Below are 18,799 nucleotides of genomic sequence, written 5' to 3' on the forward strand. Positions count from 1 at the left end.
TACTTTATTTAAAGCCATTTTCGTCTATCAGCAAATTAATTCTATTTAAATTTTCATGTGTTTTACTTCTTTCCAGAGACTCACTGTTTTACAAAATCAAACTATTAAAACTTCTGAAAACGAACAAAAAATATACTGTCTGCTTATAAACAGTGGAAGTAGAATCACCATAAGAAATACTTTTGACACAATGACAGTCATGGTGAGGTTCATAGTATCTAGTTTTTTAGGACAAAGAATACATATAAGAACCAGCTGCCAGGTCAAATTGGTGAGACATCTAAATAATGTGTTGGATTAAAATTATATTACTGTAGATACCTGTTTCATCCCACACCTTGTTGAGAAATTTGGGCTTCCTCCAGAGTTTACCTGAGATGTCAGGATAAGTAATTGCCTTCCTGCTACCAATTTGGAACTTAACATTTGGTCAGGCCTATTCTTGCTGCCACTCCATAGATAATAAAATTCCTGAAAGGATCTTTTCATTGGCAGACATTGGTTCCTTTTGTTTTCTCTGCAGAAAATGAGTTGCTTGGCTCTGTGATAGGCAGGTATCCAAGCACTAATACTTTTCCTTTCATTCTAAAATCAGGTCATATTGGCCCATCATTCTCTACGACAGCTACAGATGACAGTCCTGCATGTCCTTTATCTTTCAGTATCACACAAGGACAGTAACAGTGGTTGGTATTTTATCAGCAGGCTCAAGAGCCAGGGGGCAGGCATAATGTGGATTGGAAAAGATGTTTAACCCCTACAGACACTACTTTGCTGCTATCTTCAAACTGATCAGAGTCCTTCATGCTAACCTGCCTTCACTTATTCCTTTAGAATGATACAAACACAACATACTTTGTTGACTCATGTGTCTCTTTGCTCCTTCTCCTCCCTCCTCCCTCCCTGGATCCTTTTATTTTAACGTAACTGATCAGGTTTTGGCAAACTATGGTCTCCTGAGTCAAATCCAGTTCATGGCTGGTCAGATTAGAATGTATTTTACATTTTTAAATGGTTGAAAAAAAAAAGAACATTGTTTTGTGACACATGTAAATGGTATGCTAGTGCTCAATTAAAGGTTGATTGGAGCTCAGCCATGCAGATTTATTTTCAGGTTATCTGTGGCTTTTCCTCTGCAACCCTGACAAATTTGACATAGTTGAGGAGTTGCAACAGATACTGATTGGCCCACAAAGCTTCACTGAAGCAAGTCTAGGCAGTTCTAAAAAAATATGTCTTATCTACTGTATATAGAGCTTCAATCTTGTTCTTACCTGTAGTGGTAATTTTTCAGTGTTACAGAAAAGTTATTTCTTTTCAGGAGTCAGATGGAGAAAGTTTCTTTAGTCCGTCTCTCATGTTCTATGTATGAAGGGAACAATCAAAGTAGTGAGATACTGTAGCAGTTCAGGCAGTAAATCTTCTAATCGGCAGGGATTAGTGTATCCACTGATAGTTACTTCCTCTCCAGCCATTTTCTTCAGAAGTTCATCTCAACTTGTTGCTATGTCAATTCCAAGAATAGTAATAGCACTTTTTCTTTCTTAAGAAATCATACATTCATTATTCAAATGATACGTAGAAGTTACGCTTTTAGCTCAGAAAATGGGAACATGAATTTATTATAAAAATTTAACACTGTCCCCCCTTTTTGAATGCTATGGCTCAAATCCAGGACTTTGTACATTCTTATTTTAAATATAATTTTATTGGTTTGCCCTTTGTCCTTTGTCTCACCATTTTGTTGTTCCCCTTCACTTCTCTGATTCAGATAAACATATATTAAGTACCCAGGGTACCAAAATCAATGCAACAATGATACTCACACACAAGACAATATGTTGGAAATAAACTGTACAACTCGGGGGGCGGAGATTGAGGGAAGGGGAAAGTGGGAGAAAAATGAGGGGTGTAACAAGTTTGACAAGAAATGTACTACCTTACTTATGTAACTGTAACCCATATGTACATCACCTTGACAATAAAATAAAATCGAAATAAATAAAATATAATCTTACTGTTATTACTAAGGTGTTGTACAAAGGGGTTACCATTTCTTTAGTCAGGTATTGAATACATTTCTTCTTTGGACAATGTTACCCTTTCTTTTGCTTTCCCTCAGTTTCCCTATCCTGTCCCTGCCCACAAGTTACACAGTTCATTTTCTACATAGTGCCTGCTAAGTACCATGACTGCATTTGTTCACCCTTTTCCCTTTCCTTTCTGTCCCCACTTCAAGAGACAGAAAAAAGACCAAAGAGAAAGCAAAAATAATCATCATCACCACTCCCACCAACTAGGACTTTATACATTCTAAGTGTGTGCTCTACCACACAGCTGTACCCTCAGCCCCACCAAGTTTGTTTAGCGGTCTCCATTCAGTGTTCTAATATTTTTTGCCTTCACTATAAAAAATGTTTATTACAACTCTGTACACAAAGCTAACTTGATGGTAAACAGTTTCTGTACTGATTAGTTGATAGTTGAAGTAAAATTACCTGAAGGAATATTTTTGCATATGTATTAGAGAGTTTAAATTTGCACATGGCCTGTCTTTATGCAGAGTAATTAAACTGGATGCTATTCACTGCATTTCTAAGAGTTACCTATTAAGTTTAAAGTAAACATTTTAGTATGTCTTGCAAAGAACCCTCATTCCAATACTGGTATTTCCTTTCCAGACTTCATTCATTCACTGCATTGTCAGCCTTACCATTCTCTTAGCTGCAGAGTGGTAATTCAACACTACCAGTGTGTTGAACAATAATGCTATGGAACTAACTCGGCTCCACTAAGTAGAGGATGCAAATCCTGCTTTGCAAATAAATACATTCTCCTGTCTATATTTGATGTCCAGCTTTAGGACAAGGTCACAAAACTCTTTTATTCCTTGTTAGGTGTCAGTCATGGGGCCCAAAATGTATAAAGCCTGAAATAGTGTATTTGACATAAATTCCAAGGAACAAATCATTATGTATGCTCTGTCTTTAATGGAATCATTCCCCAAAGGTGCTGGAAATCTCAGGCTTGTCCACAGCTTGGCTGGGCAGAACTTTGCCAGGTTGTTTACCTTGGCTATGATGGCCTCTTTTAATCTCGAATGGGAATATGGGTTAGCAGGGCAGAGGTGTGGAGCCTTGGCTGGGGTTCAATCTGGACTATTCCTGGCTCGAGGCAATGGTTCATTTTGCTCAGCTCTGCAAGAGTTAGTTATTAGAGTTGTCAAGCCAGAATTTGTGAAGACTCTAGTGGCATCTGCTAGAACTTCCTGCAGGATTTACCTAGAATTCTGGCACCAGCTAGAAGATTCTAGTAGTTTAATTGTTTAAAGTTACTGTGGCCCCTGCTGTCCACTGGATGGTCTCCCAGACTTTTCACGTGTGTGGATTCTATTTCACTGAAAGAGATTGTGAACTCCCCTGGAAACTCACTGACTCCTTTAAGAAAAAAAAACACACACACACAGAAAGCAAATAAAGGCTGGGGGACCCCCCTCAGTATCTTGCAGATAGCAACTTCTCTGCAAAATTTGACTGCAGGGAAACAGGAGAGAGGCTAGAAGTTCTGGGGAGAATGTTTGTGTTTGCATGTATATGCTGTGTGATGTTAATATATGTCCCAGCTAGACTTCATGTAGAACAAATTCAAGGGCAATGATTTAATTCTCTTGTCATTACAAAAACAGTAGGCAGGATGAGTGTGAGGCTTAAATATCTTTCTTGCACCATTTAAACTATCCATGCCACCTGTGGGTTCCCTGCAGCGCCCTCTTGTTGCAGTTGGTCTCCTAATTTGCTTTTCAGTCCCTTTCATCTCATCATTGTTCTCCCAGGCACAGCTCTGCAAACCACACAGAGGCCTTTCAACATCCCTGCATTTTGTTTTATTCAGCCAATTGACTAGTACTGTCGGCTAATTGGAGTGGAAATGTAAAATGAAAGCTGTATTATTCAGTTGCCAAATCTCTTCACTTGGCAGGGAAGTGGGTGAGGCTGGTAATTGTACCAGAAGTGTAATTGCTCTGGGTTTTGCCTCTGGATTTAACAAGGAATCCTGGGAGAGTCTTCCTCTGAGACATTTGATACCTGCTTCTCTCCAGTGGCCTCCAGACGCACAGGGGAGCAAAGCCTCTCATGCATTCTTGTGTTGCTTGAGAATAACCACTGTGTATTTTGCTGACTGTAGGAGTGGGTTTGTTGGTCCGAGTACTTAGTCAATATGTCATTCCTGTCAGAACTGGCAGTTATTTTCCTCTTAGTGTAGAGCAAGGCTGGAATCCACGTTCCTTGGGGTGAAGATGCTAAGCTCATGTGCCAGTAGTAGCCCATGCCAGGGTGTTCTTGATATAGAACAGAAGCCCATTTTATAAACGAGCTATGATTGAAAAAGATTTACATGGTTGGAAAGAGTTGAGTAGCTTAATGGAAAAATAAGGAAAGAAAAACGTAGATGATTAGTTTATCATTGAAGCTGATCATCTTGACTTTGGCCCAGCCAGGTACCTTCTTTACATTTCCACTTAAACTTATGAATGAAATGTCAGTAATAATAATACCTTTGGATAGATGATGTTGAGCTAATCTGTGGGAACACAGGGTACAAGTACTTTACTACCTTCCTCTCCTAGATTAACCCTAAGCCCCTGGCAGACCAACAAGAGTGATCCTTCCCACTTCACCAGCCTGGACAGAGCTTCAGAATCCTCCTCCACACAACATCTCAGGCAACTGTTTCCAGAGCAGGCATATGTGATAACATGTAGTCACCTTCCTTGACTTGGGAATTCGAAGACATTCAATACTGTGAACCCAAGGAATGGAAATGGAAGCAACTATAAGTGATTATGATATGATGAGGAGGGTGATTATTATGCAGTGTTATTACCATGCAGTTTTGTTACTATACCATTATTATTTTATTGTGGAAAGATTCCTTGAACATTTTCTGAGGAGAAACTGCATTTGTTTCCCTGAGACAAAAACAGTTATGCAAACTACTGAGAGGGGAAGGTTGCTGAAGCTGGCCTGGCTGCCCTTGGTGATCTCTGGCTTCCTCTCTCCCTTCCCAGAAATTCTTGCCAGTTGCAAAAAGGCAGGGGTGTAGGTGGATGGGGGATTATTGATCAGTGAGGTTCTAACCTGTTGGGAGCTGTTCTCTTTGGAACCAGTGTCATTGTTCATTAAAAGAGTGTGTTCCTTGAAAATAAGTAATTCTGAGTTTGTCTTGGCTTTGCCATTTATGAGATAATTGACCAAACAGTCTCTACCATTTTAATTTTCTTATTTTGTAAAGCAGAAGTGATGGTCATTACTTCACAAGGTTTTTTTGTAACATATAAATATATTTTGTCACATATAAATATATGTAATATATTATAGTTGACTATATGTAAACCAATAATACACATATGTCTACATATATTCACACATATAGGACACATGTAGACATATCACTTGTGTAATGAAATTTTTAAGTAGGGCTTGAGAGGTTTTGTGTTTGATTTGTTTAAAAAGCAGCATGTCTGTGGATAGGACATTGAAAAGTCAGCCTTTTGACTTGTTTGCATATTAGTTGCATATTGATGGATCTGGTTGTGAAATACACACAGAAGAGGAATCTAGGCATGATGAAGTGCTTCTCAGGCCCATGCAGAAGTGTACACTGTAGTCCTTGAGAATATAGGTGATAGAGATTTGTCCAGAGTTCACAAAACTGAGAATGGATTGCTGAACCCAAGATAAGGACTCTCCGCTTGTTATCTAGTTGATACTCCTAGTATTCCCTTAGAGAAAATATTACCTTTTTTTTTTCCAAAAAAGGAAACAGGTTCAGACAGTATTATCATTTCATGGAAGGTTCTAGAATTGTTGATGTTAGTAGGTACACTTGAATTCAGAGTTATTTAATGTCCAAATCCCTGTTTAGAGGGATTTAGATGATACCAAATGTATCATCTCTGAATCTTATGGAGGAGCATCCTGGTACACAGGGAGGAGTCTGCACTAGAATCTGGGATTTTTCTATTGTTTGTGTGCTCTTTGTCTATACTATGCTCCATCTTCAATTATTATATTTTTTGCTTTGTTCCTTAATTATTTCCACTGTATTTCAAATGTAAGAGTAAATGTGGTCAGTTCAATGAGGACTACTTACTGCAAGGGTTTGGAAAGAGGAAAGATTAGGGCCTGAGGACAGACCGAAAGTTCATGAAACATTTGACATTCAATCAGAAATTCGAGAGGCTCCTTTAGAGCCACGGTCTTGACTGGAATGTTGTCTAGAAGGCAAGCTCTCAACTAGCGCAGATTGAATATGGCCACTTCAGCTGCATGATTTTTAAAGGGCAGCAAGTTGAATGAAGTGCTGTGGTTTGTGTATTCTACTTTTCGCCAATCATACTGCAAAATCATTCACAATTCTTTATTTTTGTGAATATCCACCCATCCACCGATCCATGAACACATTCACAAATGTCAACTGCTTATTAATGCTTTAGTGCTTATAGGAAGACAAAGCTGCCAAAAAATATGAAGATTTTTCTTTCTCTTGGGATGGGAGACAGATAAGTAAAAAACTAATTATAAAATGGATGATAATGATCTAGTAGAAGAGGAAGACAAGAAAATAAATAATTTTTATGGGAGAGAATAGTATAGCTATAGTTTAATTTCATGTGCAAACATTATGAATGTTTAAATATTTTCCCCCTTCATGTGGCTTAGGAATATAAAATAAAGTCTTTGGAGCTAAGTTGATAATGGAAAAAAAAGTAATTACAAGCATAAGATATGGTAGAATCTCCTACAATCTGGGTTACTTAAAGTGGAAATATGAGGCTGACTTTTTATTCATAATGGAAATTTTCTGTGGTTGGCATCTCTAGGAATTTATGAGAGTTATTTTGTCTCTCTTAGGAGTGCTCTTAGGTCGTGCGTTCACTGTAACAGGATTGTATACAACAAATGGAAAGCTGGGTGTAGGAAATAGAACCATACAACTAAGTCTGGGTTTTAGTTGCTTCAGAATATGAAATGAGGAGCACATTACTTGGGTATTTTATTTTACTCTGTATTTTAAAGAATTCCTTTTTTTCTCCATATATTTTGCAACTCTAGGAATATAGTTTCCACAACATTTGATAGTAGAACATTGTGTAAATAATTAAGACATGAGAAATTAAATTTCTATCTTGGTCACTGGAGATTCCAGGAGGGAATGGCTGTAGTTCTGAATGCTACAACTATCTTTCTGTCCTAGAAAATACCATGACCAACAGGTTAAGGTTGGAGCACTTGACCAAGTTCCTACCTAATGCTGATTAAATGCTTCCTATGGACAAGTGAGTCATTGTTTTAAAGATATTAGTTTATTTCACCCTGACAGTGCCTTGATTGGCCCTCTCTTACCTTAGTTTACTCACTGGGAAACAGATACTCTAGAAAAGCCAACAACTAGAAAAGTGAATTAATTTATCCAGCATCCTAAAGCTGGGAAGTAGTTGAATTGGTATTTGAACCCCAGGTTACTAGTTTACTATATCAGCACATTCCTTGAGCTAGGACTAGATTACATGTTTGTAGAAAAAAAACTGGGTGTACAGAGATAATGTGGTGGGAAATAGAAGTTTGAGAGTCAAATGAATGAACTAGTTCAAATGTAGGTACCTTTACATATGAGCTTTGGGGATATTACCTGGGCTCTCCAAACCATTTTTTCTCACCTTTAAAAATGAAATGATGAGGGCTGGGAAGGTGGCTTGTGGTAGAGTGCTTGCCTTGCATGTATGAGGCCCTGACTTTAATTTCTCGGCACCTCATAAGTAGAAAAATCCAGAAGTGGTGCTGTGGCTCAAGTGGTAGAGCGCTAGCCTTGAGCTGAAGAGCTGATGGACAACGCCCAGGCCCAGAGTTCAGGCCCCATGACCGACATAAAGAAGAAAAAAAGAAGGAAAGAAAGAAAGAAAGGATGGAAGGAAGGAAGGAAGGAAGGAAGGAAGGAAGGAAGAAAGGAAGGAAGGAAGGAAGGAAGGAAGATAAAAATCTATGCTAAGGGGATTTTTTTTAATTTACTCATTCATTCATTGATTTTTGCAAAACTAGAGTGTGAATCAGGGCTTTGTACTTGCTAGTGAGGCACTCTACCATCTGAGCTATACCACCATCCCTAATCGACTGGTTATTTTTGAGATGGTGTATCTCCTTTTGGCTCTGCTAATCTGGACATGATTTTCCTATTTATACTTTGCACTACAGCTGGAATAACACGCCCAGCCTTTTTTGTTGTTGTTGTTGAGATGCAGGGGTCTCATGAAGTTTTGACGCAGGCTAGCTTGGAACCAGGATTCTCCCCATCTTAGTTCCACAGTGCTTGGCTTTCTATGAGGTTTTAAAAGGAAAAACAAAAGATAAAGTGCCAAAGAATGTGGATCCTAGAAGGTGAACTCTTCCTTCTCATTTACTTCCTGAGCTCAACAAAACTGGGAAAATACATCTGTCTTTGGAATGTAGGAGGAGCTTTGGGAACATGAGGCAGGAGCCTTGGCTGAAAAGCAGAGAAGGCTTTCCTGAGGAAGCGGTATTTAGTCTGGGACCTGGAGTTATGTGGAAGTCAGATGAGAGAGCTTGGATCATTCATCCATCAGCTCATTTACCACTCAACAGTCCTGTGCATCCATTGAAAATGGAGGCAACCCTGCCCTGGGACATGTGTTGTTAATCTCTTAAAGTTGGAGATTAGAAGTAAGAGTGATTTAAAATGGCAGGACTGCTGTACCATTAACGCATTGTTAATGAAGTTTCATAACAGCACAAGAGAAAAACTTTAAAAAAAATTAAAAAGGGAGCAAAGGAGGGGTAGCAATGTTTGACAAGAAATGTACTCATTACCTTACTCATGTAACTGTAACCCCTCTGTACAGCACCTTTACAAGAAAATACAATTTTAAAAAAATTAAAAAGGGATAGACTTGACTCTCAGATCCATGTATTACCAGCCAGACACTGTGCATTTCACACAATTGTTCCACTCTGTATTTCCTAATTTATAAACACAAGGAATATCATAATGTCTTGGTCTTGGAATGTAATGAAGAATCATGAGTGTGTGGAGAACTTGGGATGGGCTAACTTAAAAAAAAACACTTTTTTATTGTAAAAATACTGTACAGAGGGGTTACAGTTACATGAGCAAGGTAATGAGTACATTTCCTGTCGAGCATTGTTGTCTCCTCTGTTTTTCCCCTACCATCCCTTCCCTCCCACCTCCACAACTGCACTCTCCCCCCCTCAGCCCCCTCCTAAATTGTAAAGTTCATTTTCAACATAGTGTCTTGTACATCTCATTGTTACAATGGGTCAGGCTGTATCCCTATTTAAGCATTTTGTTTTTTCCCTTCCCATCCCCAAATTAGAGAAGTGTATATACAAGATGCAGGGCACCGACATCAAATACAGTGAAAACTGGAGTTGTACCGTATGGGAGGAACATACAAAGAAACAAAAAAAATCACATGATACATTATAAATACATTAGGAACAATAGCAAGCAAGAAAAAAAAACACTTGTGTTCCTATCTTCGGGTTCATTTTGCTTAACATCATCTTATATGTTCATATGTACATAACTTTTTGACGTTTACTGCTTATCCCAGACATATACTAGTTATTGCAAATAAGGGAAACCATGGGACCTATGTTTCTTTAGGCCTGGCTTACTTCACTTAATATATTTTTTTCCAAGTCTTTCCAGGGATGTGCTAACTCTTGGAGGTAGCTTGTTCCTTCTCTTTCCCTTGGCCTTCCTTAATGCTTGTGTTGCACTCTTCTAACACATCTGTATGGCAAGATGTTAGTTTGCAGTGTTCTTCAGGATGTCTTGAGCAAAGGTATTTGTGGTGATATCTAGCAGCTATCTTTCAATCTGTAAATCATGGTGTTGCTTCTATATCCCAGCTGATATTCTTACAGTGAATACCTTCAGGTTTATTGTCTTGAGACAGCTGGAGGAGATCAGGTACAAGAGAATCATTCCAGGTTTCTGAAATGAGAAACTACTTTGGTCCCTGATGTGTAAAACAAGAATCGCCATAAGCAGGTATTATACAGAGCGATCCTTTGAAATAGCTCTCAAAAACGAGAAGTGGCTCGCGATTTTCACTTTTTCTTGGTGGCATTAACTTGTATTTATTTCTTCTGAGAGTAAATACAAAATCTCATACCTTTTCTTGACAACATGTGCTTTCTCCTCTTTGTTATTTGGGGCTGAATGAGGAGCTTTCTATGAACTTTAAAATGAGACCAGATGAAAAAGGTACTGTTTGTCTAAGCTGTCTGTGTATGGGCACTTGGGAAAAGAATTGCACTCTAAAATAACCTTATGAAAGTTATTGATTTGTTTCTTTATGGTTTCTTGAAAAACAAGGACCATTATTTCTGTGCCTGAACTGGAGCTGGGTCAAAGAACCCTTTTTTTTAATGGATTATCTTTCTTGAAAACCAGACTTGTCAGGAAAATGAACCTCCACAAATAAAGACATGAGTCCCAGTTGAGTATTACATCTCTTTCATTGTTTTGAAGGGCAAGAAGAGAGTACAGTTAATTTTTAAACTTTTACTGAATACAGAAGGTTTGGGATAGCTCTGGAAGTTCAGGTAAATCATCCATTGTTAGGGTTGTTTTTGTTTGTTTTTTCCCCCAATCCTGGGGCTTAAACTGGGGGCTTAGTCTCTGTCTCTGAGTCTCTTTGTACTTAAGTCTAGTGCTCTACCACTTGTGCTACAGCGCCACTTTCGCTTTTTTTGAATAGTTTGTTAGAGATAAGCGTCTCACTTGGACTTTTCTGCCTGGGCTGGCTTCAAACCATGATCTGCAGATCTCAGCCTCCTGTGAAGCTAGAATTATAGGTGTAAGCCACTGGTACCCAGTTGTTAGGTATTTTGTAAATGGCTGATTTAAATCCCTCAACCCAGGCTAGTTCAGCTCTAAAGCTGGAATGAACCTGAGTATACAGTAACCAGAAAAAAAGTAACCCATATTTTCCATTCTCCTATCTTATATTTTAAAAGTAATGTTGCAAAATCACACAGTTGCCTATTTTTGTTATTGAAAAATAGAAGATATAGATAAGGAAAAAGCAAAAAAGCATATTTACCGTATACTCTGGAATGAGCACACTTCACTTACTAGTTTATGTAATTCCATGCGTTGTTTCTACTTACATAGATATAATTTTAATTACACAATCACTATATTTTACATAGGCTGTTTTATAACTTGAAAGCACAGCTTGCAGGGAGCTTTATTCCTTTTTTATTTATTTTTTATTTTAAAAAGCCGAGGGAATTTTTAAAAAATGAGATGAATTAATCAACAATTTAAGTAGGATTATTGTACCATTCAGATGAAAGAAAATTCCTGTTGACAGTATAATGCTATTTAGAATACTGTATACTTCCCTCTAAAAAAAACCCCAAAGTTGACTCCTGATGAGAGTTATAGTCATTGCTTAAATATAGCACTAATCAATGTTTAATAGCTACCTAAGTTATCAAGTTTAAAAAAAAATCTATCTCCTTTTTAATTTAAGTATTTGGGGATAGGGGGCAGTCTACTATCTGCAAGAAGCTTTCATTCATATATTATTAAAAATTCATTCTATTTATACAGGTCATTTTTTCCTTGCTTTGCAGGTTTGTCATGGTCTCATCCTCTAATTGTAGTCAAGAAAAGATACTTTAAGGGTGTTTCTTCTGCAGAATGTCAGATTAAAAGAGGACTATAAAACAATGGAATTACAGTAGTAACATAGAAAATATGTAAAACTTACTTTACAATGTTATTTCTTCAGATTTTATAGCTTTATCCAAAGTTTTAGCTATTGAGGATATCTAGTATTCCTACTTTCATAAAGCAATTTTATGATGCCATAGAAATTCATTTGTAAAGCTAGACCTCAAAAATACATCTATCTAGGCTGTGGGAAAGGTCATTTTATTTAAAATTAACTAGAAATTATTTATCTCTCTCAGAACATTGAAATAAGGAATTTTTCTTGATACGTTGAATACATAGATGAAAAGACACCAGTGAAGTAGTAACATTGGACATTATAGAGATTTTTTCTGGAGGCTTTCACAGCTTAATTGGAATGCAAATTCACAAGGATAGAATTTTCAGGAAGTAAGCAGGCACTAAGGGTTGTTCATTCAGTTTTTCAACCAACAGACAGTAGAAACTCATCTAGGGTAAGGGATCTATAAACAGGAATGAAAGAGACCCCCTTTCTCAAGAGTCATCATCTCCTGGGAAGACAGCTGTGCACAGAGTAACAAGACAGCCAAGCACCAGATAAAATTGACCTTCAAATGAATATAAAGTGAAATTATGCTTTTGTGAATGGAAATAAAAATTTTTCTTTGTTCTTAGAAGGTTTCATTTAGAGTTTAGTAAGCTAAGTCTAGTGGAGTTCAAGAAGACTTAGGTTCATCCTCCCATCAACTCAGTGAGATAGATTTCTCTAATTACCAAAATAGATTAAAAAATAAAAACCAACAAAAGCCCCCTCATCCCTCCCTTCTGCAGCAATGTTGAATGCCAGAGATCCAATTAAGTAAGCACTTCACCCTCTTAGGTTAAGAAACATATACTTAATGGTCCCATAGTATGTGCCAGACACTGTTTATATATCTTTAAATATAACATCTCGTGTGAGTCTTTCACTAACTGTTTCCATGTTAACTTAGTCTCCTTATTTCCTAGATAAGGAACCTGGGCACAGGTACTGCAATTCAAAATCCGATGTACAGTTAATAAATGGTGACTGCAGGACCCATATCCAGTTTTTATGGTACCTAAGGTCTCCAGAGCCTGACTTATTAGAACTTACAAGAAAAGCAGTAATTGGGACAAATTGAACAAATTTATAATAACAATAGTGCTGATTTCATGGGGCTGTCAAACAGGCAAATGCTTGGTACAGCATTGTGACATGTAGCTAATTTCCCAGGCTTCCCAGATGATGGCAGGCAGGGGTAAGACACCCTTCTGCTATCCCCAAACTAACCCTGTGATCAGCACTTCCTGCTTCAAGAGTAATTGGCTAAGACATATGATCAATAAATGATAGCTACTGGCTTTCTGAAATTCTCATTTTTATTTAATCTTTATCCTCAAGCTGAAATTGTTTTCTTAAAATCAGCAGGAAACATATTACATTATGCCCGGAAATGAAATTTGGTTTTCCTCTCCTTCATATCATTTCTCTTTAGGTTAAGTGTGGATTGTGCTTGTCACATATTGCCAATTTTGAAGAATGAGCTATAACAATAAAAAGAAAACCAGAACTATTCCATTCCAGATTCTCATACTCATTTGCTTTGATTGAGAATTTGTCAGTCAGATAGTAGAAATGTAATCTCACTTCAGATATATTTTATATTTCTTAAATGACTTTGGAAAATTTCTTGTTTTGAAGCACATTTCCTAAGAGGCTGTGAATTTTTCTTTTCTTGACCGAGAGGAAGGATGACTTAACTTTTTGCTTGAGAATGTTGTGCATACTAATATAGATCTGTACCAGTGTTGGCCTGGCTCTTCAGAGAAACAGAACTTATAAGACAGACAATAAGAGAGAGACAGAGACAGAGACAGACACAGACAGATGAAGAGATAGATATACACAGAGAGAGACATGGAGCTATAGAGATAGATTGATTTTGAAGAATTAGGTCATGCAACTGTTGGAAGTGGCAAGTTCAAAATTCATAAGGCAGGCCAGCAGACTGAAAACTTAAAATAGTATTTCCATGTTACAGTCTTGAGGCAAAACTCTCCTTCCTAGGAAAACTAAACTGAGGCAATCACCTGATTGGGTGAGACCCACATTCATGTTATGGAGGGTAGTCTCCATTACTTAAAAGTCAGTTAATGGTACATGTCGATCTCATCAAGAAAATGCAGGTGTTCTTCAATTTTCAGTGGAGTTATATCCTGATCCATCATAGATCAAAAATGCATTTAATACACCTACCCTAAGGGGCATCCTAGCAACAGTGGGCACAATGGTGTTTACTTTTGTGTTTACCTCTGTGTGAGATTGGAAACTGGTGCTTGCTAACACAGATTACATATTACTAACCATATTACCTATTGCTCATTTTAGATAAGAGTCACAAATTCAAAGTACAAAGTGTCTTTTGTCCCATCACAAAGTCAAAAAATTGTAAGGCAAGGACTGCTTGTACCTTGAAAGAATTGTATAGAATAATGTTTGAGCAAATAAAGAGGTACTGTAGCCTAGCCAGCTGGCAAATGAAATTACTGTCATATGTGAAAGCACCTGTTGTCAGCATCTATGTTTTCCAGCCCACCCAAGCTCAAGTCAGTGCTGGTGTTTTGATGAGTTTTTGGGAGTTAGAAACTTCTCATATTTCTCCCTAAAGTATTTAGTAGCATGTTTAGTAGGTTGACTATGGAGAACCACAATTCAAAAGTCTAAGAAGGAGATAAAAGCCTTAAGTAAGCAATTTAGGCTAGATTAATGCCTGTTCTTGTAAGCCTCTACCATGTGTCAGGCCAAGGACAGTTCATGCTATAGGGAATTTATAGTTTGGTTTGGCAAGGATAACAGGGACTTAATGAGCACAGTAAGGTGTGGCAGTGTACTCAGGACATGGTGGAGTAACAGAGAACTGAAGCTACATCCAAGTGGGGACTAATGGTTGGAAACTATTATGCAAAATGGAAGCTTAGAGGATGATATTGCTTTGCCACATAGGGCAGTATAAAGGTTCAAAGAGGAGAATGAGATGTGAGGGGCCAGCTCAGAGGGCCCAACCAGTGTCTTCACCAAATTGTTGTAGATTGATTAAAGTCTCAGGACTATGAGATTCAGCAAGCCTAGAAAAATACGGGAGGGCCAGGTTAGAGGGTTTGTATGTTATCCCAATTTGAGGTAAACACAAGCCACAGATTAGTTCTAAACCAAGAATAACAAAGATAGTATTCTTAAAGAGATATAATGCTTAAACCTCAGCCCAACAGCATTAGTGGCAGTTGTGAAACTAAGAAGTAGAATAGGAACATGTGTTAGGAAATTGCAGTGCAGCTTGGAGTATCCTTATGACTTCAATGCAGAGTCATCAAAGCAACCTTTCAATGGCTAGACATGGTGATCAGCTCAGTGGGTGAAGGAGCTGGGCTCAAAGTTACTTCAAAATGGGCACTATTGAAATCAGGATGTAGTACGATGGAAGGTGAGAAATAGGAAAGAATTTTCTAAGCCTTTTAATTAAATCCAGATTCCCTTTTCTGTTCTTGGCGTTATTTTCCTTTCCAATTTATTGAATGATGACATGATGTTATCAATTTGTGTTTATTGAATTCCCTTTTGTTCAGGATGCAGAATAATTTGTCAGTTCCTTAGAAATGGTAGCTTCATTAGGATTCAGTATGTCCAGCATGCAGCTGAGCATACCAGAGCCACTCGATGCAGAGGTGTTGGTGGAGCTTCTATAAAACTGCACTATTTAATTCTCTCCATTCTTTGTGTTAGGATATGTAGCTTGCAGAGAGCTGTAGAGTCAAATCTGCTATGCTTTTTGTACCTAGTGGCAAGGACTGCCTTTTGGATGCTGGTTAGTGCTAGTTAAAGTGTGATTTGCCTTTAAACCTGCTCAGATGGTCTCTGCTAGTTAAAAGCAAAATGAAACTTCAAGGCAGGGAGTAGTGTGTCCTCCTGAGGTTTCAGGCCAATCGATGGGTTTTACTCTGGGTATTGACAGCTCTCTGCTGAATGCCCTTGTCTTTGACTACGTGGGTTGACTGTTATGAAATGGATTATACTGCTTTTGTTGCCACTTGGGGTTTTATCTGTGTCCAGGGAGTGCTGTGTGTAGTGTGCCTGTGACTTTCCTTTGCCTTTTAATTGTCCAGGAGATGGGACTGTTGCAGATGCTGCTTTTGTGAGCTCAGACCTTGACTCATTGTTTCTAATGCAGAGCGTATGCTTCTTTTCAGGATGCCACAACTTGGAAGCCTGATTCATGCCAGAACTGCCGTTGCCATGGTGATGTGGTTATCTGCAAACCTGTTGTTTGTAGGAACCCTCAGTGTACCTTTGAGAAGGTATGGTATCCCAAATGCATTGGTATGGTCAGGGGAAGGTCAGGGGTTTCGATATTTTTGATGATCTATTTCTAACATTTATCCAAATCTCTAGTTGGGAGCTTCATAAAATACAATAGAAAATTTTATTTTAAACTAAGAAAGTCTTAGTTTTCTTTAAATGAGCCTTATTCTGGAGCCAGGACTTGGTAACATATTTTTATTATTATTTGTCTCATAGCATGATAGAGAGTTAGTGCCTTTGTTCCCACTTTACGGGTGGAAACAGTGAGGTTGGGGACTTTAAGCAATTATTCACAATTCTTGATTGTATACTTAATAAATGCTGCTCAGAGATTTTTACATTGAATCTGACCAATACGAAACCTATTGAAGCAGTCATGACATTTATACACCATTGAGTGGAACGAATGTCAGCACTGACTTCTTGAATATGATCACTTTAGTCTGCTGCTGGGGTTGGGGTTGCAGTGCTGCTAGTAGGCTCTGCAGGGAAAGCAGAGTGTTTGACTTGAGAGTCTCCTTGTTATTGACCAAGTCTATGAATGATACTTTCTCCTTTCCCTTCTGTTAAATGTGTTCTATTTTTTTCTAACTTTTGTTTAAAAGTTAGAAAACACATTTTATACTTTTAGTCTGTTAGAATAATTTGTTTCCTAGATGATGGCTTTTCTATTTAAAGCCAATCTAGTTTTAAAAAATTAAAAATTTATTGGGGTGCTGGTGGCTCACACCTAGGATCCTGAGATCCGAGGATCTTAGCCCAAAGCCAGCCTGGGCTGGAAAGCCCATGAGACTCTTACCTCCAATTAACCAAAAAGTCAGAAGTACAGTTGTAGTTTAAGCGGTAAAGAGCACTAACTTTTGAGCACAAAAGCGTAGGGACAGCGCCTACTCCTTGTTTTCGAGCTCCAGGAATGGCACACATAGAAAAAGAAGTTAATATTTTTTTAACTCCCTAAAGAAGACCCATTTTTTTCTTTAAAAACCATTCTGTCAATTTCTCAAGCATCATTTATTTTTCTAATGTCTTCCCTTAGCCCAAATAATTAATCTTGAGTCTTTATGATATCAAGTTCTGATTTTTTTTAACATTAGAGTGAAACTATATTTTTAAAAGGGAATTCCTAAGTTTCAACCTGGTAATATTTCTGAGAAGAGGAGTGGGAGTACAAAAGTTTGCTGACATTCTGTCATAAATATCCCCCCAATTCCCTCTTTGGTTGGTGAATCTCAGTAGTGGTGTGAGAATCATGAATCCTTCTCCACTTCACATGAAAACTTTTTGTATCACAAAACAATCCTGAATTAAGCAGTACAAGCTATAGCTTTCATTGAGTAATCAAAAGTTGTTATTTATTTATTTTTATTTAGCATATATTAATTGTCCAAAGAAATGGCCTTCATTTTGACATTTCCATAGAATAGGAGAAAAATCTTTGCCAGTTATTCATCTCACAGGGGATTGATAATACATAAAAACTACAGTCTTACACACTAAAATAGCAAACAATCCAAATGAACTGAACAGAAACTTTTTAATGAAGAAGCACAAATGGCCAGTAAAAACCTGAATAAATATTCAACATCTTTAGCCATCAAGGGAATGCACTTATACCATCTGTCAACGGACTAAATCTTGCCTGCACCTTATTTTTGTATGGCCCTTGAACTAAGATTGGTTTTTAGCCAAGCATGCTGGTACATGCCTGCAATCCCAGAACTTGAGAGGCTCAGTCCAGAGGATCAAGATTTCTAGGTCAGCCTGGGCTACATAGTAAAACTCTGTCCCCCACAAAACAAAAACCAAACTGAACAACAATAAGTGGTTGACAAAACCCCAAGATGAATATTCTGTGAATATTATATCAAATCATTGTTCAGTATCTATAAATTAAGTTTATTAAACTCGTTTGTTTAGTATTATCCTAGCTGTTTTCACACTTCAATGATCATTGTGTAGTTGTGATATAGACCATATGGGACTTCCAATGGTCTTGTGCAGATTTTTCTCTCACTCTTCTCTGTGAAGACTTTTAAATGTCATTGGGAGTATGAGAATGCAGAATGTTAAGATCTGAGGGGAGAAAGGGATTGAGCAGGGTCAGGCAAAGCATTTGTGGGAGGTATTCTCAACCATTTGTGTCAATCAAGTGTGAAAGAGGAAAAGACAAATGGTTGCAGAGATCCAGGACTTGAATTTTTGGCTATCTAGGACTTGTGCTAATGAAGAGAATGAGTAGAAATGTGGGAAGTGATGGGTGTCAGTGCTAATGTCAAAAGAAAGTGTGTCCAACAGGAAGCCGAGTCACTGCCAGCAAAAGAAGGGCTCCCAGATCTCTCCAAAGGAAATAAGTGGTGGAAGTAAAGTGAGTAAGCTAGACTAAACTCTGAGAGGCTCAGGTTCAGAGAGGTAAAGGTTTCCAGCAACAGCAGTTTAGAGTATGAGTGGACTCCAAGGGTGACCAGCTCCACAGGCTGTCAAGAGAAGAGAAGGTAAGGATGCCTTACATGGTCAAGGATATACAAGAAAGAAGGTAGGACTGGTCCTTTTTGTGGACATTAACTTTGTCCAGAATGACGCCTAATACATGGTAGGAAAGAAACCAAAATATCCAGATGAATATGAGAGTGACTGGAAAATAGTCCTTAGTGCAGTTGTGAGAATTAAACTACA

At 37.9% G+C, this 18,799-nt stretch overlaps 1 protein-coding gene across 1 annotated transcript in view; it reads left to right on the forward strand.

Annotated features, from left to right (window-relative positions):
• Nucleotides 1-18,799, forward strand: part of Fras1 (Fraser extracellular matrix complex subunit 1) — a 452,968-nt gene that overhangs the window by 147,365 nt on the left and 286,804 nt on the right. The window contains exon 4 of the mRNA XM_013020100.1: nucleotides 16,015-16,122. Coding sequence (XP_012875554.1) covers nucleotides 16,015-16,122 — 108 coding nt within the window. The remainder of the gene's footprint in view (nucleotides 1-16,014; nucleotides 16,123-18,799) is intronic.

Source organism: Dipodomys ordii, unplaced genomic scaffold, assembly GCF_000151885.1.
Source record: "Dipodomys ordii isolate 6190 unplaced genomic scaffold, Dord_2.0 Scaffold49, whole genome shotgun sequence".
In the NCBI taxonomy this organism is placed as follows: Eukaryota; Metazoa; Chordata; class Mammalia; order Rodentia; family Heteromyidae; genus Dipodomys; species Dipodomys ordii.